Source organism: Saccopteryx bilineata, chromosome 1 (assembly GCF_036850765.1).
Source record: "Saccopteryx bilineata isolate mSacBil1 chromosome 1, mSacBil1_pri_phased_curated, whole genome shotgun sequence".
NCBI lineage: Eukaryota > Metazoa > Chordata > Mammalia > Chiroptera > Emballonuridae > Saccopteryx > Saccopteryx bilineata.
Window position 1 is genome coordinate 30058008 of NC_089490.1, and position 23345 is coordinate 30081352.

General features: G+C 42.7%; 1 protein-coding gene and 1 non-coding gene across 5 annotated transcripts in view; one reads left to right on the top strand and one right to left on the bottom strand.

The window, feature by feature from the left end:
* ELOVL5 (ELOVL fatty acid elongase 5) overlaps positions 1-23345 on the bottom strand; it is a 97902-nt gene that overhangs the window by 31955 nt on the left and 42602 nt on the right. For 2 of the 4 annotated variants that reach the window (XM_066252661.1, XM_066252657.1), the window contains exon 2: positions 31-96. In XM_066252661.1, coding sequence (XP_066108758.1) covers positions 31-88 — 58 coding nt within the window. In that variant the 5' untranslated portion in view covers positions 89-96. Of the gene's footprint in view, positions 1-30; positions 97-1546; positions 1686-6172; positions 6391-23345 lie in introns of those variants that run through there. The other 2 variants (XM_066252669.1, XM_066252674.1) reach the window with 2 other exon arrangements.
* LOC136321543 (U4 spliceosomal RNA) lies at positions 11676-11823 on the top strand. Its single transcript, XR_010728699.1, has one exon. It is a non-coding gene; the product is annotated as a U4 spliceosomal RNA (small nuclear RNA).

Here is a 23345-nt window from a genome sequence, read left to right on the forward strand (position 1 = left end):
GGAGGGGAAGTTAGCCAAAAACCACCTTACCTCGGGGGCCCAGCAACGCCTTGAAATAGGTACTAAGTGATGCATCAAAATTTTCCATTTTAAAACCTATAAAGAAAAAAAGACACTGATTAATCTCTACTCAAAATGCTTTTTACACAGTATTTTTTTCATTAAAGAACAAGAACAAATTCTTTTCAAAGAATATGCTATGGACAAGGTTAAATTCCTTGTGCTAAAATATATATATATATATATATATAGACTCAGAAAAGTAGCTATGTGCTTGTTCTAATTTGAAAATCAAAAGGAAAGACACAACCCGTGACTTCACTTTAGAAGTGCCAGGCTACACTTTCGCTCTCAGTTCCATGAAAACTCCTTCCACAAAGCTGAGACCTCACGGGAGAAGCGTGGCCCTGGGCTGGGAGGTGACAGACAGGAGAAGACCCACCGGGCAGGAGCCCGAGCCGGAGCCCGAGCTAAGACAACAGAGACAGGAAGGGCCATCTCGGAAGCAGCAGCACCACGGTGAGAAGATGGCTTTCTCTGCTTGTTATCTTTACTGTTATTTTTAATACTTCAGTCACCCCCCCAGTAAAAATTCAAGTATTAAAAATGAGAAGAGGTGGTAAAAAAAAAAAATTGTACCACTTCCCTCTGACCACAATTTCTAAAGCCCCACTGTCAGAAGGAACCTAATGGCAAGATTTATTGAGTATACTTCCAGAATCTTCTCTTTCGAGCACACAAGATGTCATGCCAAATGGGCGTTTTTATAATTGCGGGTTGTGGACGTAAAGCATGTATTAGTAGATGACCAAGTTAACTTGGTATTAAAAATAATAAACTGATCATAATAATCAGAGTGAGAAAGAATGGATATTGTTTCATAAATCTTTCATGTCATTGTATCATAGTTTTAAGTAGGAGGTACTCAGCTGTGATATAAAATATATTCTTATTGTGGGGGCGGTCACAGTAAAAACTAAACTTAAAAAAATATTATTATACTTGAGAAGTGCATATAGTAAGTCCTCACTAAATGCTGTCAGTACAAACTGCAACTTGTACAAGCTATAAATGAAACCAATTTTACCATAGGTTAATTGATATTTTTTAAAAAAGCTCTTACAGCATCTCATCAACATTATAATGAAATGATGTTATCGGAGAACCTGAGGTATATTAGTTGCTTGTTTTCACTAACCTAAACATCTTGAGGACAGTATCATATCAATAGTTACAGATCTAACTCCATCTTCTAAGAGGTCATTAATCCTCACAATTCCCCCCTACTTAAGATTTACATTTATAGGGGAGTTAAGCATCTTTTCATACACATATTGACTCGATTTTCTATATTAACATTAGGAGGCATACATTTTCAACTTTCCTGGTCCTTACTCTTACAGAAATAACCACAAATAATTGACTTTCCAAGAACAAAGGCAAGAATCAATTTTATTAACAAAACTGTTAATCATTTAACGCTACTTCTCTTCCTTGGCTCGCCACACTGAAGCTTATGCATTCTTTGGCTAATTCATAAAATTACCTAACGGGCTCTATCCGGCCCAGCTGTGAGGCAGAGATGACAACGAAAGCAGGAGCTCCCGAGGTTCTGGCCCCGACATCTGTCCAGCCCTGGAGGGGACTCAGGGAGGGGAACTCTCTCTCTCTCAACCCATGTCTGGAAACCAAGAAGCCACCACACATCCAAGTGCCAACAATTAGGCACTTGGATTAGCATACCACCTTTGTCCCTTAATAGCTACCCAGCCAGGCTGCTAGGTTACTTCTGAAATTTAAAAATTAAACAGCTTTTTAGCATACTGTATCCTAAAATCATTCCTACCCTATGCCACATTCCTCCCCAGACTGAACACCTTCCAGGCACAAAAATCCTAGAACATCTTAGGAAGAACCTGTTTACCTTTACCTTTCCGCAGCAGAATTCCTCTTAAAAAGGATTCATTCCACCCTTAAATAAGAAATGCTTTATCTATTAAAGGCTGTCAGAAATTCTGCAGTTATAAAAAAATGATAATCTACTGAAAATCATCTAGCAAATGCAAATTTTGCAAGACAACTGTCATGTTTTTGTGAACTCTGAGTCGCTCTAACACAATTTAACTTGATCTGTGATAAAGGCAGGCCATGCACATGGCGGGTACAGGGTCCCCTGCACCTCAATCAAAAGCAAATAAAAACCCTGCTCAAGGACGAACGAGGTCATAAAGGCCACGACTATGGGAAGAATTACTGATGGACAAATCTGTCCCCAGCGGACAGATTTACCTTCTTCCTCCAAGACAGCTGAATCTAGATGCTGCTGTGACTTGCGTGTGTACAGCTCACTGATGCGTCTAGAACTCCGGGAGTTAGCCTGGCGGAGCCGAGAGCAGGCGGAACAGGCTGGTAAGCAATTACGTGGTTTAATGCAGGGCTCTTTATTAGACAATTTGGGTTTGAAACTTTTTTTTCCAATTTTTTAAACGTTTATTTGTATTGATTTTAGCGAAAGAGGAAGGGGGGGGGGAGAGAAAGGAACAAACTGCTCCTGTATGTGCCCTGACCAGGAATCGAACCGGCAACCTCTGTGCTTCAGGACGATGCTCTAACCAACTGTGCTATCCGGCCAGGGCTGAAACTTATTTTTCCAACTTACTAGAAATGTGACTTGGGACGTTATTTAACCTCCTAGCTGTAAATGGGGGAAACAGAAAAGAAATTGCATATTAAGATTGTTAAGAAGGTCAAATAGTGTCCGTAGTGCAGTGCCTGGCATGCAGTAGCCCTCAGTATAGGTGTCTTACTGCGTGTTTCCACAGGTTCAACTCCATCTTCTCAGCAGGGGCACTGCTGATACTCTGTCCCTGGCTTGGTCCACTAAATGCCACCAGCGAGCCCCTGGTGTTGAGATAACCCACAATGTCCATATGAAGTCCTAACACCCCTTAGGGGGACAGAAACAAAGGTGGAAGAGCTGAGAACACCTCACGGGAGAGAAACTTGTTAGTATGAGACATTACTTAAACATGAGAGACAAGGCTAAAATGGGCATACTAGTTGTTGTTGTTATTATTATTATTATTATTATTATTGAGAGAGAGAGACAGGCAGGCAGAGAGACAGAAGCATCAACTCGTAGTTGCAGTGCTTTAATTGTTCACTGATTGCTTCTCATACATGCCATACGTGCCAGGATGGGGGTGGGGCTCAAGCCGAGCCAGTGACCCCTTGCTCAAGATAATAACCTTTGGATCAATCCAGCAAACTCAGGCTTCAAGCCAGCAACTTCTGGGCTCAAGCCAGTGACACTTGGACAATGTCAATGATCCTGCACTCAAGCTAGAGACCCTGTACTCAAGCTGCTGAGCTTGCACTCAAGCCGGATGTGCCCGCCTGCTTTTAGGACAGTGGCCTTAGGGTTTCAAACCTGGGACCTCAGTGTCCCAGGTCGGCCACGAGCTTACTAATTAAATACACAAATGTCAAAGTCCTCTTGTGTACAAAAGATTGCCCAACAGGAATAAACAATAAGGCACCTCGCTGGACACCTAGAACTAGACCTTCACAATGGGGAGAGAAGCCAAAGGCAGTAAATAAACCAAACACAAAATCCAGTTTGCTGTAAAAATCACGTTCGAAGAGTAGTACCCTGGAGTCTGACATCAGGAATGTCCCTGACAAAAGCAGCGAGGGAAGCATTATAACTTTAACTAAGGCCTTTCAAGAGCTGTGACCAGTTCTGGTTCCATGTAAGGAGGATACAGAAAAGCTGGAAATGGGGAAATAAATGTTTAAAAATGGTAAGGAACAGACCTGTGGGATGGAGATGGGGGAGGAGGGAAGAACATGAGCAGACATAGATAAAGTGAGGCTCGTACGAAAGTGGAATCAATGACCTATCCTTACAAGGACAATGACCCGGACAAAGCTGAATTCGAGAAATGAGGCAACGTCAAGGCAACAGAAAAGCAGCTTGGTTAAACATATGGTAAGATTTCAGCCCAAGTGTCCTGAACCCAGCCAGCAGCAGGCTACCAAAGAGCGCAGAATTTAGTGTTTGGAGATACTGCAGAATTCTGTTACCAGCCCTCTGTCCTGAATAACCCAAGTCTAAGTCCATCTTGAATCGAGGCCACACGGAAGCTGGCAGGCACAGTCTTCTCTGATGGGACACGTCTATACACAAGCACACACGAGAGGTCACTTTGTCAGCAACAGCACATCTCTGCATTTCTTCTCAGCTTGAGAATCCCTCTCTAAGGTTTGCAGAACCTTTTTTTTTTTTCAGTGAGAGGAAGGTAAATAGAGACACATACTCCCAAATGTGCCCTAACTGAGATCCACCCGGCAACCTGTCTGGGACCAATCCTCGAATCAACCAAGCCATCTTCAGCTCAGACCCATCAAGCCACACGCTGGCTGTGGGAGGGGAAGAGGGAGAGAAGGGGGAGAAAGAGAAAGGGAAAGGAAGAGAAGCAGAGGGTCGCTTCTCTTGTGTGCCCTGACCAGGAATCGAACTCAGGACTTCCACACACTGGGCTGACACTCTATCTACTGAGCCAACCGGCCAGGGCTGGGTTTGCAGAACTTTTCCCAATCAGACTCAGGAACATAGAAAATAGCTAGTAAAACATTCTCTAAAAACACAGATGTGAGGCCCTGGCCGGTTGGCTCAGTGGTAAAGCGTCAGCCTGGCATACAGGAGTGCTGGGTTCGATTCCCGGCCAGGGCACACAGGAGAAGTGCCCATCTGCTTCTCCACCCCTCCCCCTCTCCTTCCTCTCTGTCTCTCTCTTCCCCTCCTGCAGCCAAGGCTCCACTGGAGCAAAGTTGGCCCGGGTGCTGAGGATGGCTCTGTGGCCTCTGCCTCAGGTGCTAGAATAGCTCTGGTTGCAACAGAGCAACGCCCCAGATGGGCAGAGCGTCGCCCCCTGGTGGGCGTGCCGGGTGGATCCCGTCGAGCGCATGAGGGAGTCTGTCTGCCTCCCCATTTCCAACTTCAGAAAAATACAAAAAAAAAAAACCCCAAAACCACAGATGTGGCCTGGCCTGTGGTGGTACAGTGGATAGAATGTCAACCTGGAAAGCTGAGGTCACTGGTTCAAAACCCTGGGTTTGCCTGGTCAAGGCACATATAACAAATAATCAATGAACAACTAAAGTGAAGCAACTGAGTCAATACTTCTCATTCCTCCCTGCCTCCTCTCTATAAAATCAATAAATAAAATCTTTAAAATAAAATAAGAAGACATATGTGGGAAATAACCATAATTTTCAGACAGTGGCTTGTTATTCCTGAATGTCTATGGAAAAGGAAAAGACGTTGTCCAGAGGTGGCCTCCAGAACACCGACCCCTGACCAGGGTCCCGACCATGAATCACAGGCCTGGTTCTGGGCCTGACTGTCCTGTTCAAGGTTTTCCCCAAACTGTCCCCCCACCTCACCTACAACCGGTCGTGTACTGCAAACTTCTCAGGCAGCTTGGCTGTGTGTACACAGACTGCCAGGAGCCATCGTCGCCAAAGGGTCACTTCCAGCACGGCCTCCACACAGTGCCATGTTTCTGTCTAGCTAGCCACATGTCCACCACAAACTCATCTCCTCACTCACGCCACACACCTGCCGAGCGCCTCCTATGCACCAGGCATGGAGGCCCCACGTCCCGATGGAGCCGAGACTCCAGGCTGGGGTAGAAACACACCCATACAAAACGTTAGGTGACGGAACTGGGGGCAGGAAGAAACAAAGCAGGGCAAAGGGGGTGGGATCCCAGAGCGGATTTCCTCGGCAAAGGAAGGTAGAGAAGGCCAGCCTGAGAAGGTGACAACAGGCCAGAGACCCCAATGCAGAGCGCAAGCCACCTATCATGAGAAAGGGCGGTTCCGTGAGAGGGACAGGTGAGTGGAAGGGTCCCAAGGTCGGAGCTGCTTGGCATGCTCACGGACCACGGGCCAGGCTGAGGCAGAGAACTGGCAGCCACTTGGGAGGCCTCTTCCTGCCGGGGACCTGACCTCGCTCAGAGGTGGTCTGCATTCAGGCACCAGTCACAGCGCAACCTGTGGAGAGCATGTGGCCGACGGGCTGGGGGCACGGAAGAGTGCCAATCCTTAACTGCTCTCACGGCAGCCACCCCCTCACGCCCCCCGCTGCAGCCCTTTTCCTTCTCACCTCCCCGGCTGCGCCCTGCTGGGCTGCAGGAACAGCACGAAAGGGGTCAGCAAATGAATTCTTCACCGCTAGCTGGGCGGGCCGGCCCCGCCGGGTGAGCTTGGTGCTTGCTGAGCGGCCTGCAGGCTGAACCATACTCTTCTGTACTTTTCCAAAGGAATCGGGGAGGCACTGGGCCCTGCACAACCCCTGCTACTCTGCCTGTTGATCTGGAATCATGGGAACAGCGTGACCCACTTTGCACAAGATGTCCAACCACACTGCCAGGGCTGCAGCCTGCCCGACTGCTACAGTTCCCCACCTTCCAAGCCGCACGTGGCCCAGTGACATCACTTCTCAATAACCCAGGTCACTCGACAGGCAGCTTGGGCGAGCTGGGCCAAGTGGGAACACAGCTGCTCTGTACAATTGTACTAGCAGGGACCAAGCCCAGGCACTGGGCCCATGGAAGAGGAGCTCTGGTCCTAAAGGCAGCAAAAGAATAAGCCATTCTTTGATCTGCTTGGTTCCCCACATGCAGACAGGTACAGGGCGTGGCCAGCGCCTCCCAGGAACCAGATCACACTGACAGCAAGCCAAGCATGGCGTCCCCATCTCACACAGGACACTCCGACACCCATGCCACCGATGGGGCTTCCCAGCATTACAGGTCAGGGCAGGGAGTAACAAGAACCATTAAAAAAATATTCCAACCATAACAGTATCAAAAGCTCTTAACTCACTACTAGTTCAAAGGTCATCCACAGAAAATGAAGACTATGAAAAATGGGGTAAAGGTAGAAAACAGAGACAGGTAAGTAAATTAGAATGGATTTTAAAGAATTCATCTTTTATGCTCATTTTTCAAAAGTCACTTCCCACTATCAAATTCAGGAGTAAATATTTTGGTAACATGTAACTGTTATATTTATAATTGTGCCTCACTTTAAGTCTCTCACTAGGGAAAGACATTTATTGGGGCGGGTCATTCTTTATAACTTACACTATACTCAAAGAGGATGTGGGCTCTAGCCTGGTGGCTCAGTAGATAAAGTGTTGACCTGGCGTGCGAGAGGTCCCGGGTTCAACTCCCGTAAGGGCAAGTACATCTCTTCCCCTCTCTCTCTCTCTCTCAAATCAATGGAGAAATTAAAAAATAAAAATGGAAAAGAGGATGTGGGCGAGAGTTTGGCCTGCTGCCACCTGAAGTAAGTGTCAGCACAGGCGCCAGGAACTTGCCCCAACACAGAACCATTTCGGGACTGAGGTGAGCCTCGGGCCTCAAGTCAAGAGAAACAATGGAACTAGCAGAGCAAAGACACAGAGCCTGGAAGTACTGACGCAGCAGAACACAAGGGGCAGAAACCGATGCCCCGAAGAGCACAGCCAGTGCTCGTGTGGAAAATCTATTCGTTAGCTCTCTGCAGGAGTGGGGGCCCAGGTGAATCATCTGCGGGAGGGTAAATAAGCATTCGTGTTCACTGGGATCTAATATCAAAGAGTTCGCTGGAGGCTTGTGGGGAAAAAAGACACTACAATAAGCTTTACAGCTAACCAGCCCCTCACCCCCTACCTTTTCCCTTGGCTCCCAGATGGGACAACGAAAGGCGAGAGCACGGGGCAGGGTACCCGGGTGGAAGGTCGCAGGGGTGAAGGAGAGACGGCGCAGGAAGTTGTTCCACCGCAACTCTCAGGATGAAGCTGAGAGCTGTGATGGGAGCGACTTCATGAAGTCACCTGCCTGGATGAAAACGCAGATGCTAACCGTTTGCCCGTTTCTGTCTGGAGCAGGAGAAAGCCAGAAGGCACTCAGCACAGGAAAAGTACTGGGGTCTGAGGCAAATCTGTTTCAAAGAACATCAAGATTTTTTTTAAAAAAATTATTATAATAAAGAAAGTTAACTTCCTAAACCCACAACTAGGCTATCTGCTGACTCCAACGCTGAGCAGAGAGATCTTCAGGGTTGAACCCCGGTTTCCCTTGCTGTTAAGGCAGTCAGTTTGCTTTTGAAAGCCCCCTTCCCTGAGAAATAGTCAAGTCACATTGCTTTTGGTTTAAAAATGTTTACTGCATCATAAATGTTCACCATTATGAAGATGAATCAAAATGTTTATTGCAGACATTTACCTACCATTTAGCTGAACTTCCTCATCATATCCTGTTTTATTAATTTATTTTGAACTGTCACAGTTCATCTAAGGATAAGTCACCTGAGCTGGCCTTACCAGCGACAAGAGGTCAGGATGAAATTTCCCTTCACTCTCTGTTCTCTCCTACACATCCATCCCTTTAACCGTCAACTTGTGTTAAGCAGGCATGGCGACATTCTTCAGATTGTCTGCCAATAACACAAAAAATTAAATGGCCTTTTAACTTGGCAGTCACAACACTGCTTGAATTTAAAAAGTTTTTTCTAGGTTGGAGGAAATCGGCTCAGGAATGAGAGGAAGAAGATAACCACACCTTGGTCAGAAACATTAAAATAGAAACACTGTCATAAAGACCGTAAGGGAAAGAACATCTAAGGACTAGCACACTGTCAGCTATGAAAGTAAATTGACAACAGAATCCCTTTAAAATGTCAGCATTTAAATAAATAACTTCGGCCCTGGCTGGTGAGCTCAGTTAGAGCGTTACCCAAGTTGAGGGTTTGATCCCCAGTCTGGGAACATAAGCAAAGTGACCGATGGATACACAACTAAGTAGAACAACCAATGAACGCCTCTTTCTCTCCCGCTCTCCCTTCCTTTCTCTGTCTCTCTGGCATCAATCAATTGCCCTGGCCGGATGGCTGAGGTTAGAGCACCCTCCTGAAGCACAGAGGCTGCCGGTTTGATCCCTGGTCAGGGCACACACAGGAACAGATCGATGTTCCTGTCTCTCTCTTTCTCTCTAACATCAATGAAATAAACATTTAAAAAATAATAAATAAAACCAATCAATCAATCAATCAATCAATCAAAAGAAAAGCTTTAAATAACTTCAGATTAAATCTTGGCTGGAGAGAAAGATCTGCCACATTCTTACAATCCAGAAATCTGGGCTTATTTTGTTTCCCTCATAGAATTCTCATACTTGCTAACCGCCATTCTAAAGGCATAACAAACTCTGGTTAATAACGACTCTCTGGTAACAGTCGTTTTTTTCCTGCCATAGATTAAATATGTACAAAAAGAACACAGCCCTATTTGGGGCCCACAGATAAGAAACTGCCAAAATTCGAGTACTGGTCACACTGCTCCAGGTCAGCTCCAAGGTTAAAGGAGGCTGAGCCACCTCATTCTGGTACAATGGACATTTGGGGAATTTTTTTTAAATGTTGCAACACTCCCTCGTACAAAAATAAGAATAGATAAGTTAAAAGATAAGCCCCTGCCTCCCACTCCTTGGTTGCCACCAGTTAATTAAAAAGTACTATTTTAACGATTCCTGGAGAAGGACGTCTTTCTATAGCAGTGGAGAGTCACCCAGTGGCTCTGATCTCCAGTGAATCCCTCTGGCCTCTTTTCCTGCTCTCCTGCCTTCACGTCCGATCTCGTCTCCAAGGCCCAAACTGGATGCCACAAAGGCACCCCTTGTCCTCTTGATGCTTCACGGTCTGGGCTCACTTAGCAGAGAGCAACCGCAATCTTTATATGACTTAGACTAGGTTTTCAGGTATGATGGGAACACACTTTTTACATCCTCAGGTAAAGCCCAAATCTAATTAGTTCTCTGTGTACAATAATTATCCATGGGTTATACTATAAGTGGGGCAATATCAGGAGGAAAACGTGTCCAGCACTGACATGTGAGCCCACAAAGGCAGCTTCCCAAAACATATACTGAACCCTAGTGACAGAGGACATTTCCTCAGAGAGAAGGTCCTCCACATTAGTGACCTGGAACTCTAACAAAGACATTCTTCTCCTGCTTACTACATGATCAGTAAAGGTACTTTGCAAGGTGTGAAAGAAACACATACCAAAACAATAACACACACACACACACACACACACCCCTCTTAAACATTCAAGAGATTTTTTTTCCCAATCCAAGAGACAGAGATGTATTTTTTTCTCCTTTTAGAAGGTAATACATAAATACATGTGATCTTAAGAAACTCAAACACAATTTTTCAGCATCGAGAAGAGTAACATGATTTTAGAACTGTGTTCTCAGGTGGTTCTTGTAGCTCAAGAAGAGCACATACCATTGAATTCAAAATTCTCCCTCCAGCTTTCAGCAGGGGGAGAAAAGGACCCCACATCCCAATGCCCCAAGTCACTTAACCAACAACCATTTGCAGAGGGGTTCACTGTAGAAAAACTACTCTTGTAGAAGTTTATCATGTTAAAGATGATGATCTAATTTTCATCTGAAACAAGAGCACGAAGCAGTGATGACTTTGCTCCGGCTGGAGCACACTCTGCTACATATTTGGAAGGAAAAAGCAACGCTAACACACACACGAAATGCTCCCTGCTGGTGCATGAAGGCCAGCCTGCTGCTGCTGGACTTAGAACTCTGCTCTCACAAACAGCCTGCTGACAGTAACTAATTAATCCCCACAAGGCTGCTGTGAGACAAGGTAAAAGGTCCACCAAGAGCTGGGATCAGGTCATCCCATGACTTGTTTTATTTCTGTGCGCCCCAAACATCCTCAGAATCCCTGCCCTTCACTCTCCCAGTCATGTGAAAGGTAGCTAGCTGACTCACTAAACGGACAAAGAGCTTGTGAGTGCTCACTATGCGCCAGGCTGTATGTTGCTCGTCAGGAACTCAGTGACAGGGACAGACACGACCTAGCGGGCTGCAAAGACACCTATGGGTCAATCGCTTTTGGGTAGCAGTGGTTAGGGGCACACACCCTCTGGAGCCTGACAGCGGGTTCAAATCCCTGCTCCACAAAGACCTCAGGCAAGTTACTCCACCTCTGCATGCCTTCCTGTCCTCTTTTATAAAGTAAGTAATTAGAGTCTCTTCCTCATGTCATTAAATGAGTTAACGTACGTAAAATACTGAGAATAGTGCATGGTATACAATACATGCTGCCAACATTCGTATTATGATCATTACAAAGATGTCTGGTTGGCATGGACCAACTTCACATTCAGTGTTTGTGGATGAGGTTTTTGCTAAGCGTGAATGCGGCCACTGTACCATGCACAGGCACCGAGACTCACCACAGTCACACCTCCCAGCTCTGTCACTCCCGACTTCAGATGGAATCGCATGATGGTACTTGTGAATCAGGGATTTTAAAGACTCAATAGATACATCCCTCTGTAGCAGTGATTTTCAACCTTTCTCACCTCATGGCACTCAAACTAATTAGTAAAATTCTGTGGCACACCAAAAAATACGTATTTTACAGAACTGAACAACAACAACAAAATAGGTAGAATTTTGATTCATTCACACCAAACTGCTATTGTTGTGTTGGCTGTTTTCACTTTTTTTATTTGATCATCTAAGGGAAAGGAGGTCAGTGCCCCTGACTAAGCAGTCAGGTGCTGCATGTTTTAAAGACTCTTCAACAACAGCTTTGCGCAGTAGCAGTATCGTAGCCAATGAGGTTTATCCGAGGCGCAATTATTGCTATAAATAAATAAATAAATAAATAAAGACTCTTCAACACACCAGGTGAAAACTGCTGCTCTCGAGCATTAAGGGGATGTTGGTCATCAACTTCTTTATGAATAGACGATCAATGTTCATGCCATCCTTGGGACAGAGCAGAAGTCAGTTCATATCTGACATGCCTTTTTTGTACTCCCAGCACCTAGCATATAGTAGATGCCCAATAAATTTAGTTATTGTCTACAACTGGAGAGGTGTCTGAGTTGCCAAAGATCACAGAATGTTGGTGGAGCTAAAGTTTGACCCACATTCTCCTGCCCTATGACCTCCCATTCTTAAAAACCCCGACTATGTCTTCTCAAGAAAGCATCTTCACATGGTGTTAGGATGATGGTGACAATATGTATTAGTTGTGTTTGAGTTCACATAACTTTGACTATGAGAATAAGATACAGAAATAGCTTATTTTAAAATAACACTATTAAGGTAAAAAAGAACAAAAACAGAGTGACGTCACGGAAATGGCACCATGAGCAGCGCGTCCGACAGCTCTCCCCTAAATCACAACAAATTTATCAACTAGAAACAGAAAAATTTATCCTCGGAGCATTCCGGAGTTCCACACAAACTGATAGCGAAAGGACTGTTATCACTTGAATCTGAGAGACGAGGGTGTGGAGGAATCGACCACAGGGACGTTCTTTCAAACCGCAAGGAAGTGCGCCTGTGGTGAGTCAACCCATATACTTGGGAACCGCGAGCCGCCACGAGCCGCGAGCCACCGCGAGCAGCCACGCGAGCGCCCGGTCCGGTTGAGCACCGCTGACGTTCCCAGCGGCCCGCACACTGCGAGTGGGGGTCCCCGGCCACCGGTGCCCGGAGCGCCCCATTCGCGCGCGTGCCTTGGGCATTCCACGCGCCCAGGGCGCCCTGCTGGCCCGCACACCCAGGGGGCTCCATTATCCTGCGCCTGGTGCGGTCCAGCCGCCAGCGGCGGGGCGAGCGGGAGAGGCTTGGGAGATTCTCTCCGTGGGCGGGGCACCTCACCCAACCATTCAAGCTAACAATCAAGCGTTGGGGGAGGGGCGCGCACGGGCAGCATAAAATACCTTCGGAAGCACAGCTGCGTCCCAATCACTGAAATTAGCTTAACCCATAAAATCTGCGCACCCTCAGTTCTATTTGATAAGATCTCTCTCAGTTCAGCGATCCAAGACAAGAGGCGTGATATTTTTTAGTGCCTCTCGCTAAAGGGGCGGAGGCAACTTCTGATTGATAGAGCCTCCATATTCAGGGATAAACGCTAACAAGAAGGACTTGGCAGATAATAAGGTCTATACTACACTAGTCGTAAGCAGAGACTAGTGCCTCTTCTTCCCTGCAAAAACAGGCTACAAAGTGTGGAAAGCCTGGGTTGAGAGGTCCAACTAAATGATAGGCGCTGAACAGTCACCTTGACAACAATTGACTCCCACCCCCGCCTGATTACACTGGAGGCCCTGACTCTCAGAGCCTTTCCCAAAGCCTTGCACTGAGTGGGGATAGAGTGGGGATTTCCCAGCTCTTTGAGCCTCTTACTCCCCAGGCAGAAGCAGTTGCAGCCTTATAGCTGGATCACCAGGCTGCTAATTCAGAAAGGGGGGACTAGGAGAGAGAATCCAGGAAAGCAAACTCTCTCATCGTTGGACCCTGCAAACGCCAACAAGCCTTTACTTCCAGCAAGACTAAAGCCAATTATATGACATTGCCATAGAATCCCATCAACTGCAAATCCCTACCTAAGAGTGACACAGGGGCAGAGCCTGGGGTACAGAGTCACCGACCAGGAAGAGGGAGAGAAAAGAAAAAGGAAGAAGTTAACCTCTCAAAATCAAGAAAAACCCACAGACTTTACAACTTGATCCACTATTTTTTTGTTGTTGTTGTTGTTGTTTGTTTCTTCTATCTTTTTGCCTTTATATCCTCCACCTCGGTCCTTCTATTCTCTGCCCATCTCATGCTTCCCCTTTCTTGAACTACACTACCCATGAGTGTTGCATTTTATTTTTCTTCTTCATCCTCACCCTCCTTTAAGGTTATACTCCAAAACACTTAACTCTCACTCTCTCCTCTTTTGTTTGTTTTTTTTTGTCTTGCTTTATTTTGTTTTTTTCTCTTCCTATTTTATTTCTTCCTTCGTTGTTCTCTTTTTCTTATTTTTTCCTTTCTATTCGTTTTTTCTTTTCTCATTTTACTTTCATCCCATATAATCCTCAATCACGAACAAATAAGTTAATTTGGGACTCAAGGCTTTTTTTTGGCTTTATTTCTCTTTTTTGCTTTTGTTTTTATTTTTTTTTATTTTTTCTTTGTTTATTTTTGTGGCATTTTGGGTCCTCCCAACCCAAGGTCTCCATTGTATTTAGTCTTCGCTCCACTTAATACAACAGATTTTTACTTATTATTTTTATTTTTTCTTCTTTATTATTCTTTTTTGGTCCTTTTTTCTGGTTCCCTCTTATCCCTCTCATTATATCTCTTAGTTGACTATCACTTACAAGCAAATCATCTTATGCTTGTCTAAGATTTTCTTCCTTTTTTTTTTTTTTTTGCATTTAGTAGGCCCCTACTTCCTTTTTTTTGCCCCTTGAACTCTTCACCCCAAATCAGGCCCTCCATTATAGGCACGATATTTCCCTGAGGAGGGGAGAGGAGGGAAAGAGAAGAGAGAAAAAAAGGGGGAAATAATAAATTATTACTGGGTTTTTTTTGTGGGGTGTTTTACCTTTTTTTTTTTTTTTACTTTTTACTCTTTATTAATTCTAATTAGTGCTATCAATAAGACCACCCTCAGATGCCGATAAGAAAGAGGAAATCGAATATTATGGATACAAAAGAAAGAGAGGTAACACAAATAGATGTGGAAAAATCTATGGAGAAAAGACTTAACATATTGGAAGCCTTGGAACTAAATGACAGAGAATTTAAAATAGAAATCTTAAAAATACTCAGAGAGATACAAGAAAACACAGAAAGGCAATATAGGGAGATCAGAAAACACAAAGAATATATTACCAAGGAAATTGAAACTATAAAAACAAATCAAACAGAAATGAAAAACTCAATTCACGAGCTGAAAAACGAGGTAACAAGCTTAGCTAACAGAACAGCCCAGATTGAAGATAGGATTAGTGAAATAGAAGACAAACAACTTGAGGCACAACAGAGAGAAGAAGAAAGAGACTCAAAAATAATAAAAAACGAGAAAGCCCTACAGGAATTGTCTGACTCCATCAGAAAGAATAACATAAGAATAATAGGTATATCAGAGGGAGAAGAGAAAGAAAATGGAATGGAGAATATACTCAAACAAATAATAGACGAGAACTTCCCAAGCCTGTGGAAGGAACTAAAGCCTCAAATTCAAGAAGCAAACAGAACACCAAGTTTTCTTAACCCCAACAAACCCACTCCAAGGCACATCATAATAAAGATGACACAAACCAATGACAAAGAAAAAATTCTCAAGGCAGCCAGGGAAAAGAAGAGTACAACATATAAAGGAAGGCCTATTAGATTATCATCAGATTTCTCAGCAGAAACTCTACAAGCTAGAAGAAAGTGGACCCCAATATTTAAAGCCCTGAAAGAGAGGAACTTTCAGCCAAGAATGCTATACCCATCAAAGCTATCCTTCAAGTATGAAGGAGATATAAAAATATTCACAAATACAGAAAAGATGAGAGAATTTATCAACAGAAAGCCCCCACTCCAGGAAATACTAAAGGGGGTTTTCCAACCAGATTCAAAGAACAAAAGAAAACAACACCACAAGTAACAGCTCCACCAAGAACACAATAAAACCAAACTTAAACTGTGACAACAAAGGAAAAAAAGGGGGGAGAGGATGGAGATTAACAGTAGCAAAGGATGATGAAGTGCAGAAATACTTATAAGATAGGGTACTACAATGAATATGGTAGGTACCCTTTTAATTACTTAATGGTAACCACCCTTAAAAAAACCACCACAAAAACACTTGACTTAAAAAAGGTAGCAACAGAGGAAAGAAGTATGGAACACAAACAAACAAAAACAAATGATAGAAAAACAAAAGAGAAGAATCAAACTAGATACAAAACTAACAGAAAGCAATTTATAAAATGGCAGTAGGGAACCCACAAGTGTCAATAATTACACTAAATGTAAATGGATTAAACTTACCAATAAAAAGACACAGAGTAGCAGAATGGATTAAAAAAGAAAATCCAACTATATGCTGCCTACAAGAAACACATCTAAGCAACAAGGATAAAAACAAATTCAAAGTGAAAGGCTGGAAAACAATACTCCAAGCAAACAACACCCAAAAAAAAGCAGGCGTAGCAATACTCATATCTAATAATGCTGACTACAAGACAGAAAAAGTACTCAGAGACAAAAATGGTCATTTCATAATGATTAAGGGGAAGTTGAATCAAGAAGACATAACAATCCTTAATATATATGCACCAAACCAAGGAGCACCAAAATATATAAGACAGCTACTTATTGACCTTAAAACAAAAACTAACAAAAATACAATCATACTTGGAGACCTCAATACACCGCTGACGGCTCTCGATTGGTCATCCAAACAGAGAATCAATAAAGATATAGTGGCCTTAAACGAAATACTAGAACACCTGGATATGATAGACATCTACAGGACACTTCATCCCAAAGCGACAGAGTATACATTTTTCTCTAGTGTACATGGAACATTCTCAAGAATTGACCATATGTTGGGCCACAAAGACAATATCAGCAAATTTAGAAAAATTGAAATTGTACCAAGCATATTTTCTGATCATAAAGCCTTGAAACTAGAATTCAACTGCAAAAAAGAGGGGGAAAAACCCACAAAAATGTGGAAACTAAACAACATACTTCTAAAAAATGAATGGGTCAAAGAAGAAATAAGCGCAGAAATCAAAAGATACATACAGACAAATGAAAATGAAAATACGACATAGCAGAATCTCTGGGATGCAGCAAAAGCAGTAATAAGAGGAAAGTTCATATCACTTCAGGCCTATATGAACAAACAAGAGAGAGCCGAAGTAAACCACTTAACTTCACACCTTAAGGAACTAGAAAAAGAAGAACAAAGACAACCCAAAACCAGCCGAAGAAAGGAGATAATAAAAATCAGAGCAGAAATAAATGAAATAGAGAACAGAAAAACTATAGAAAAAATCAATAAAACAAGGAGCTGGTTCTTTGAAAAGATCAACAAAATTGACAAACCCTTGGCAAGACTCACCAAGGAAAAAAGACACAGGACTCAAATAAATAAAATCCAAAATGAAAGAGGAGAGATCACCACAGACATCATAGATATACAAAGAATTATTGTAGAATACTATGACAAATTATATGCCACCAAATACAACAATCTAGAAGAAATGGATAAATTCCTAGAACAATACAACCTTCCTAGACTGAGTCATGAAGAAGCAGAAAGCCTAAACAGACCAATCAGCAGGGAGGAAATAGAAAAAACTATTAAAAATCTCCCGAAAAATAAAAGTCCAGGCCCAGACGGTTATACTAGTGAATTCTATCAAACATTCAAAGAAGACTTGGTTCCTATTCTACTCAAAGTCTTCCAAAAAATTGAAGAAGAAGCAATACTTCCAAACACATTTTATGAGGCCAACATAACCCTCATACCAAAACCTGGCAAGGATGGCAAAAAGAAAGAAAACTACAGACCAATATCTCAAATGAATACAGATGCTAAAATACTAAACAAAATACTGGCAAACCGAATACAACAACATATTAAAAAAATAATACATCATGATCAAGTGGGATTCATCCCAGAATCTCAAGGATGGTTCAACATACGCAAAACGGTTAACGTAATATACCATATCAACAAAACAAAGAACAAAAACCACATGATCTTATCAATAGATGCAGAAAAGGCTTTTGATAAAATACAACACAATTTTGTGTTTAAGACTCTCAACAAAATGGGTATAGAAGGAAAATATCTCAACATGATAAAGGCCATATATGATAAACCATCAGCCAACATCCTATTAAACGGCATAAAACTGAGGACTTTCTACCTTAAATCAGGAACAAGACAGGGTTGTCCACTCTTTCCACTCTTATTCAACGTGGTGCTAGAAGTTCTGGCCAGAGCAATCAGACAAGACAAAGAAATAAAAGGCATCCATATCGGAAAAGAAGAAGTAAAGCTATCACTTTTTGCTGATGATATGATCCTATACATCGAAAACCCGAAGGACTCCACAAAAAGATTATTAGAAACAATAAACCAATACAGTAAGGTCGCAGGATACAAAATTAACATACAAAAGTCCATAGCCTTTCTATATGCCAACAATGAAATATTAGAAAACGAACTCAAAAAAATAATCCCCTTCACGATTACAACAAAAAAAATAAAATACCGAGGAATAAACATAACAAAGAACGTAAAGGACCTATATAATGAAAATTACAAAGCATTGTTAAGGGAAATCGAAAAAGATACAATGAGATGGAAAAATATTCCTTGTTCTTGGATAGGAAGAATAAATATAATCAAAATGGCCATATTACCCAAAGCAATATACAAATTTAATGCAATTCCCATCAAAATCCCTATGAGATTTTTTAAAGAAACGGAACAAAAAATCATCAGATTTATATGGAACTATAAAAAACCCCGAATAGCCAAAACAATCCTAAGGAAAAAGAATGAAGCTGGGGGCATTACAATACCTGACTTTAAACTATATTATAGGGCCACGATAATCAAAACAGCATGGTATTGGCAGAAAAATAGACACTCAGACCAATGGAACAGAATAGAAAGCCCAGAAATAAAACCACATATATATGGTCAAATAATCTTTGATAAAGGGGCCAACAACACACAATGGAGAAAAGAAAGCCTCTTCAACAAATGGTGTTGGGAAAACTGGAAAGCCACATGCAAAAGAATGAAACTCGACTACAGCCTGTCCCCGTGTACTAAAATTAATTCAAAATGGATCAAAGACCTAAATATAAGACCTGAAACAATAAAGTACATAGAAGAAGACATAGGTACTAAAATCATGGACCTGGGTTTTAAAGAACATTTTATGAACTTGACTCCAATGGCAAGAGAAGTGAAGGCAAAGATAAATGAATGGGACTACATCAGAATTAAAAGTTTTTGCTCAGCAAGAGAAACTGATATCAAAATAAACAGACAGCCAACTATATGGGAACTGATATTTTCAAACGACAGCTCAGATAAGGGCCTAATATCCAAAATATACAAAGAACTCATAAAACTCAACAACAAACAAACAAACAATCCAATAAAAAAATGGGAAGAGGACATGAACAGACACTTCTCCCAGGAAGAGATACAAATGGCCAACAGATATATGAAAAGATGCTCAGCTTCATTAGTTATTAGAGAAATGCAAATCAAAACTACAATGAGATACCACCTCACTCCTGTTAGATTAGCTATTATCAACAAGACGGGTAATAGCAAATGTTGGAGAGGCTGTGGAGAAAAAGGAACCCTCATTCACTGTTGGTGGGACTGTAAAGTAGTACAACCATTATGGAGGAAAGTATGGCGGTTCCTCAAAAAACTGCAAATAGAACTACCTTATGACCCAGCAATCCCTCTACTGGGTATATACCCCAAAACCTCAGAAACATTGATACGTGAAGACACATAGCCCCATGTTCATTGCAGCACTGTTCACAGTGGCCAAGACATGGAAACAACCAAAAAGCCCTTCAATAAAGACTGGATAAAGAAGATGTGGCACATATACACTATGGAATACTACTCAGCCATAAGAAATGATGACATCAGATCATTTACAGCAAAATGGTGGGATCTTGATAACATTATAAGGAGTGAAATAAGTAAATCAGAAAAAAACAAGAACTACATGATTCCATACATTGGTGGAACATAAAAATGAGACTAAGAGACATGGACAAGAGTGTGGTGGTTACCAAGGGTGGGGGGGGGGGGAGGGAAGACATGGGAGGGAGGGAGGGAGAGAGTTAGGGGGAGGGGGCGGGGCACAGAGAACTAGATGGAGGGTGACGGAGGACAATCTGACTTTGGGCGAGGGGTTTGCAACATAATTTGATGACAAAATAACCTAGACATGTTTTCTTTGAATATATGTACCCTGAATTATTAATGTCATCCCATTACCATTAATAAAAATTTATTAAAAAAAAAAAAAAAGAACAAAAACTGGTGTATTAACCTATAGTGTTTGATAATAGAGGTCTTAGAAATCTTTGTAATTAAGACCTATCTGCCTAACTAGGTAGGCGGTGGTGCAGTGGATAGAGCATTGGCCTGGGATGCAAAGGACCCAGGTTCAAAACCCTAAGGTTGCCAACTTGAGTGCGGGTTCATCTGGCTTGAGCACGGGCTCACCAGCTTGAGTGCAGGGTCACTGGCTTGAGCTTGGGATCATAGACATGACCCCATGGTCACTGGCTTGAGCAAGGGGTCACTTGCTCTGCTGAAGCCCCCTGGTCAAGGCACAAATGAGAAAGCAATCAATGAACAAAGGTGCCACAAGAAGAACTGATGCTTCTCATCTCTCTCCCTCCTGTCTGTCCCTCTCTCTCTCTCACTAAAAAAAGAAAAAGAAAAAAGAGACAACATGGGCCTGACCGGGGGTGGTACAGTGGATAGAGCATTGACCCAGGATGCTGAGGTCCCAGGCTCAAAAATGAGGTCAGCAGTTTGAGTGCAGGCTCATCTGGCTTGAGCGTGGGGTCGCAGGCTGAGCACAGAATCCTAGATATGATCCCATGGTCGCTGATTTCAGCAAGGGGGTCACCGGCGTGGCTGAGCCCTCCTGGTCACGGCATGTACAAGAAGCAATCGATGAAAAGCTAAAAGTGAAGCAACTGCAAGTCAATGCTTCTCCTCTCTCTGCTCTCTTATTCCCTTCCTGTCTGTCTGTCTGTCTCCAAAAAAGAAAAAAAAGATCTATACGGGAAGACAGTGAAAAAAGCGGTGGCAGCCCTCCTTGGCCTCATTTTCACATGCCCGTCCTCACTTCCACTGTATCTCAGTCAGTGATAAAATTGCAGGTTTGTTTTTTAAGTGTTATAATGATCAGTTATACTGTAATTATCTGCTCATTTGTTTACAGTCCCCATTAAGCTCTAAGTTCTTCTAGGGCCAAACCTCTGATGTTCCCGTCTGTGGCTCCACAGGGCTTGGACCCGTGCCTGACGGAGTGCCGGCGGCTGGTGGAGACCACGAAGCAGTGAGTGAAAGCCTGCACACCTCCACGCCTTTCGGTTTCACATCAATGGCTTCTCTAATCTGCCGGCCGCTCAAATCACATCGGAGCTTCAAAACACGGATTTCTAGAAACTCTAAATCAACAGTCCAGAGCCTAAACATCTGTCTTTTTGAAAAGTTCCCTGGGTGATGTTGATGAGCAGCCTTCTCTGGGAGCTGGTGCTGTATAAATAAATTCTGCTCTGGACTCTAATAAAATCCCCTGCAGCTCCTGAAGTTATGTCACCCAGACATAGCCATATATTGCCAGTACTATACTCACAGATCGAGACTAGGATAGTGGGCAAGGATAAAATATATTTCATTCTTACAAATTCTGCTATAATTCCGTTTGCTTTAGCTCTGCCATCATTGCCTTTCAAACCATCTCTCAAGCTGAAATAAAACCCCATTACAGCCTGACCAGGCGGTGGCGCAGTGGATAGAGCGTCGGACTGGGATGCGGAAGGATCCGGGTTCGAGACCCCAAGGTCGCCAGCTTGAGCGTGGGCTCATCTGGTTTGAGCAAAAAGCTCACCAGCTTGGACCCGAGGTCGCTGGGCTCCAGGAAGGGGTTGCTCAGTCTGCTGAAGGCCCACGGTCAAGACACGTATGAGAAAGCAATCAATGAACAACTAAGAAGTCGCAACGCGCAACGAGAAACTGATGATTGATGCTTCTCATCTCTCTCCGTTCTTGTCTGTCCCTGTCTATCTCTGCCTTAAAAACAACAACAACAACAACAAAAAACCCATTACATTAGAAATCAGTTCTCTATCTGTCAAACATCCTGGTACCTAGTACACACCATACACAACAAGCACACATTAAGAACTGTAAACTCTTTCTCTATCATGTCGGAAAGAAGACCACTGTCAGTGGGAGAGATCACTTAACTTGTCACTTCCTATGTCAGGTGTCGGTGGTGGGCAAGTTTGCAAACAAAAGCTCAGTGAGGGTGGGGAACGTATTTATCTTTTATAAAAACATTTTATTTATTCATTTTAGAGAGGAAAGAGAGAGAGAATAGGGGGAGGAGCAAGAAGCATCAACTCTCTCATGTGCCTTGATCAGGCAAGTCCAGGTTTGTTTTTCTTTGTTGTTGTTTTTTTATAAATAAATTTTTTATTAATGTTAATGGGGTGACATCAATAAATCAGGGTACATATATTCAAAGAAAACATGTCCAGGTTATCTTGTCATTCAATTATGTTGCATACCCTTCACCCAAAGTCAGATTGTCCTCCGTCACCTTCTATCTAGTTTTCTTTGTACCCCTCCCCCCCCACCCACCCCCACCCCTGTAACTACCACTCTCTTATCCTTGTCTCTTAGTCTCGTTTTTATGTCCCACCAATGTATGGAATCATGTAGTTCTTGGTTTTTTCTGATTTACTTATTTCACTCCATATAATGTTATCAAGATCCCAACATTTTGTTGTAAATGATCCGATATCATCATTTCTTATGGCTGAGTAGTATTCCATAGTGTATATGTACCACATCTTTATCCAGTCATCTATTGACGGGCTTTTTGGTTGTTTCCATGTCTAGGCCACTGTTAACAATGCTGCAATGAACATGGGGCTACATGTGTCTTTACGTATCAATACCCAGTAGAGGGATTGCTGGGTCATAAGGTAGTTCTATTTTCAGTTTTTTGAGGAACCACCATACTTTCTTCCATAATGGTTGTACTACTTTACATTCCCACCAACAGTGAATGAGGGTTCCTTTTTCTCCACAGCCTCTCCAACATTTGCTATTACCCGTCTTGTTGATAATAGCTAATCTAACAGATGTAAGGTGGTATCTCATTGTAGTTTTGATTGGCATTTCTCTAATAACTAATGAAAATGAGCATCTTTTCATATATCTGTTGGCTATTTGTATCTCTTCCTGGGAGAAGTGTCTGTTCATGTCCTCTTCCCATTTTTTTATTGGATTGTTTGTTTGTTGTTGAGTTTTATGAGTTCTTTGTATATTTTGGATATTAGGCCCTTATCTGAGCTGTTGTTTGAAAATATCAGTTCCCATTTAGTTGGCTGTCTGTTTATTTTGTTGTCAGTTTCTCTTGCTGAGCAAAAACTTCTTAGTCTGATGTAGTCCCATTCATTTATCTTTGCCTTCACTTCTCTTGCCTTTGGAGTCAAATTCATAAAAATTTTTTAAAAACTAAGGTCCATGAGTTTAGTACCTATGTTTTCTTCTATGTACTTTATTGTTTCAGGTCTTATGTTTAGGTCTTTGATCCATTTTGAATTAATTTTAGTACAAGGGGACAAACTGTAGTCGAGTTTCATTCTTTTGCATGTGGCTTT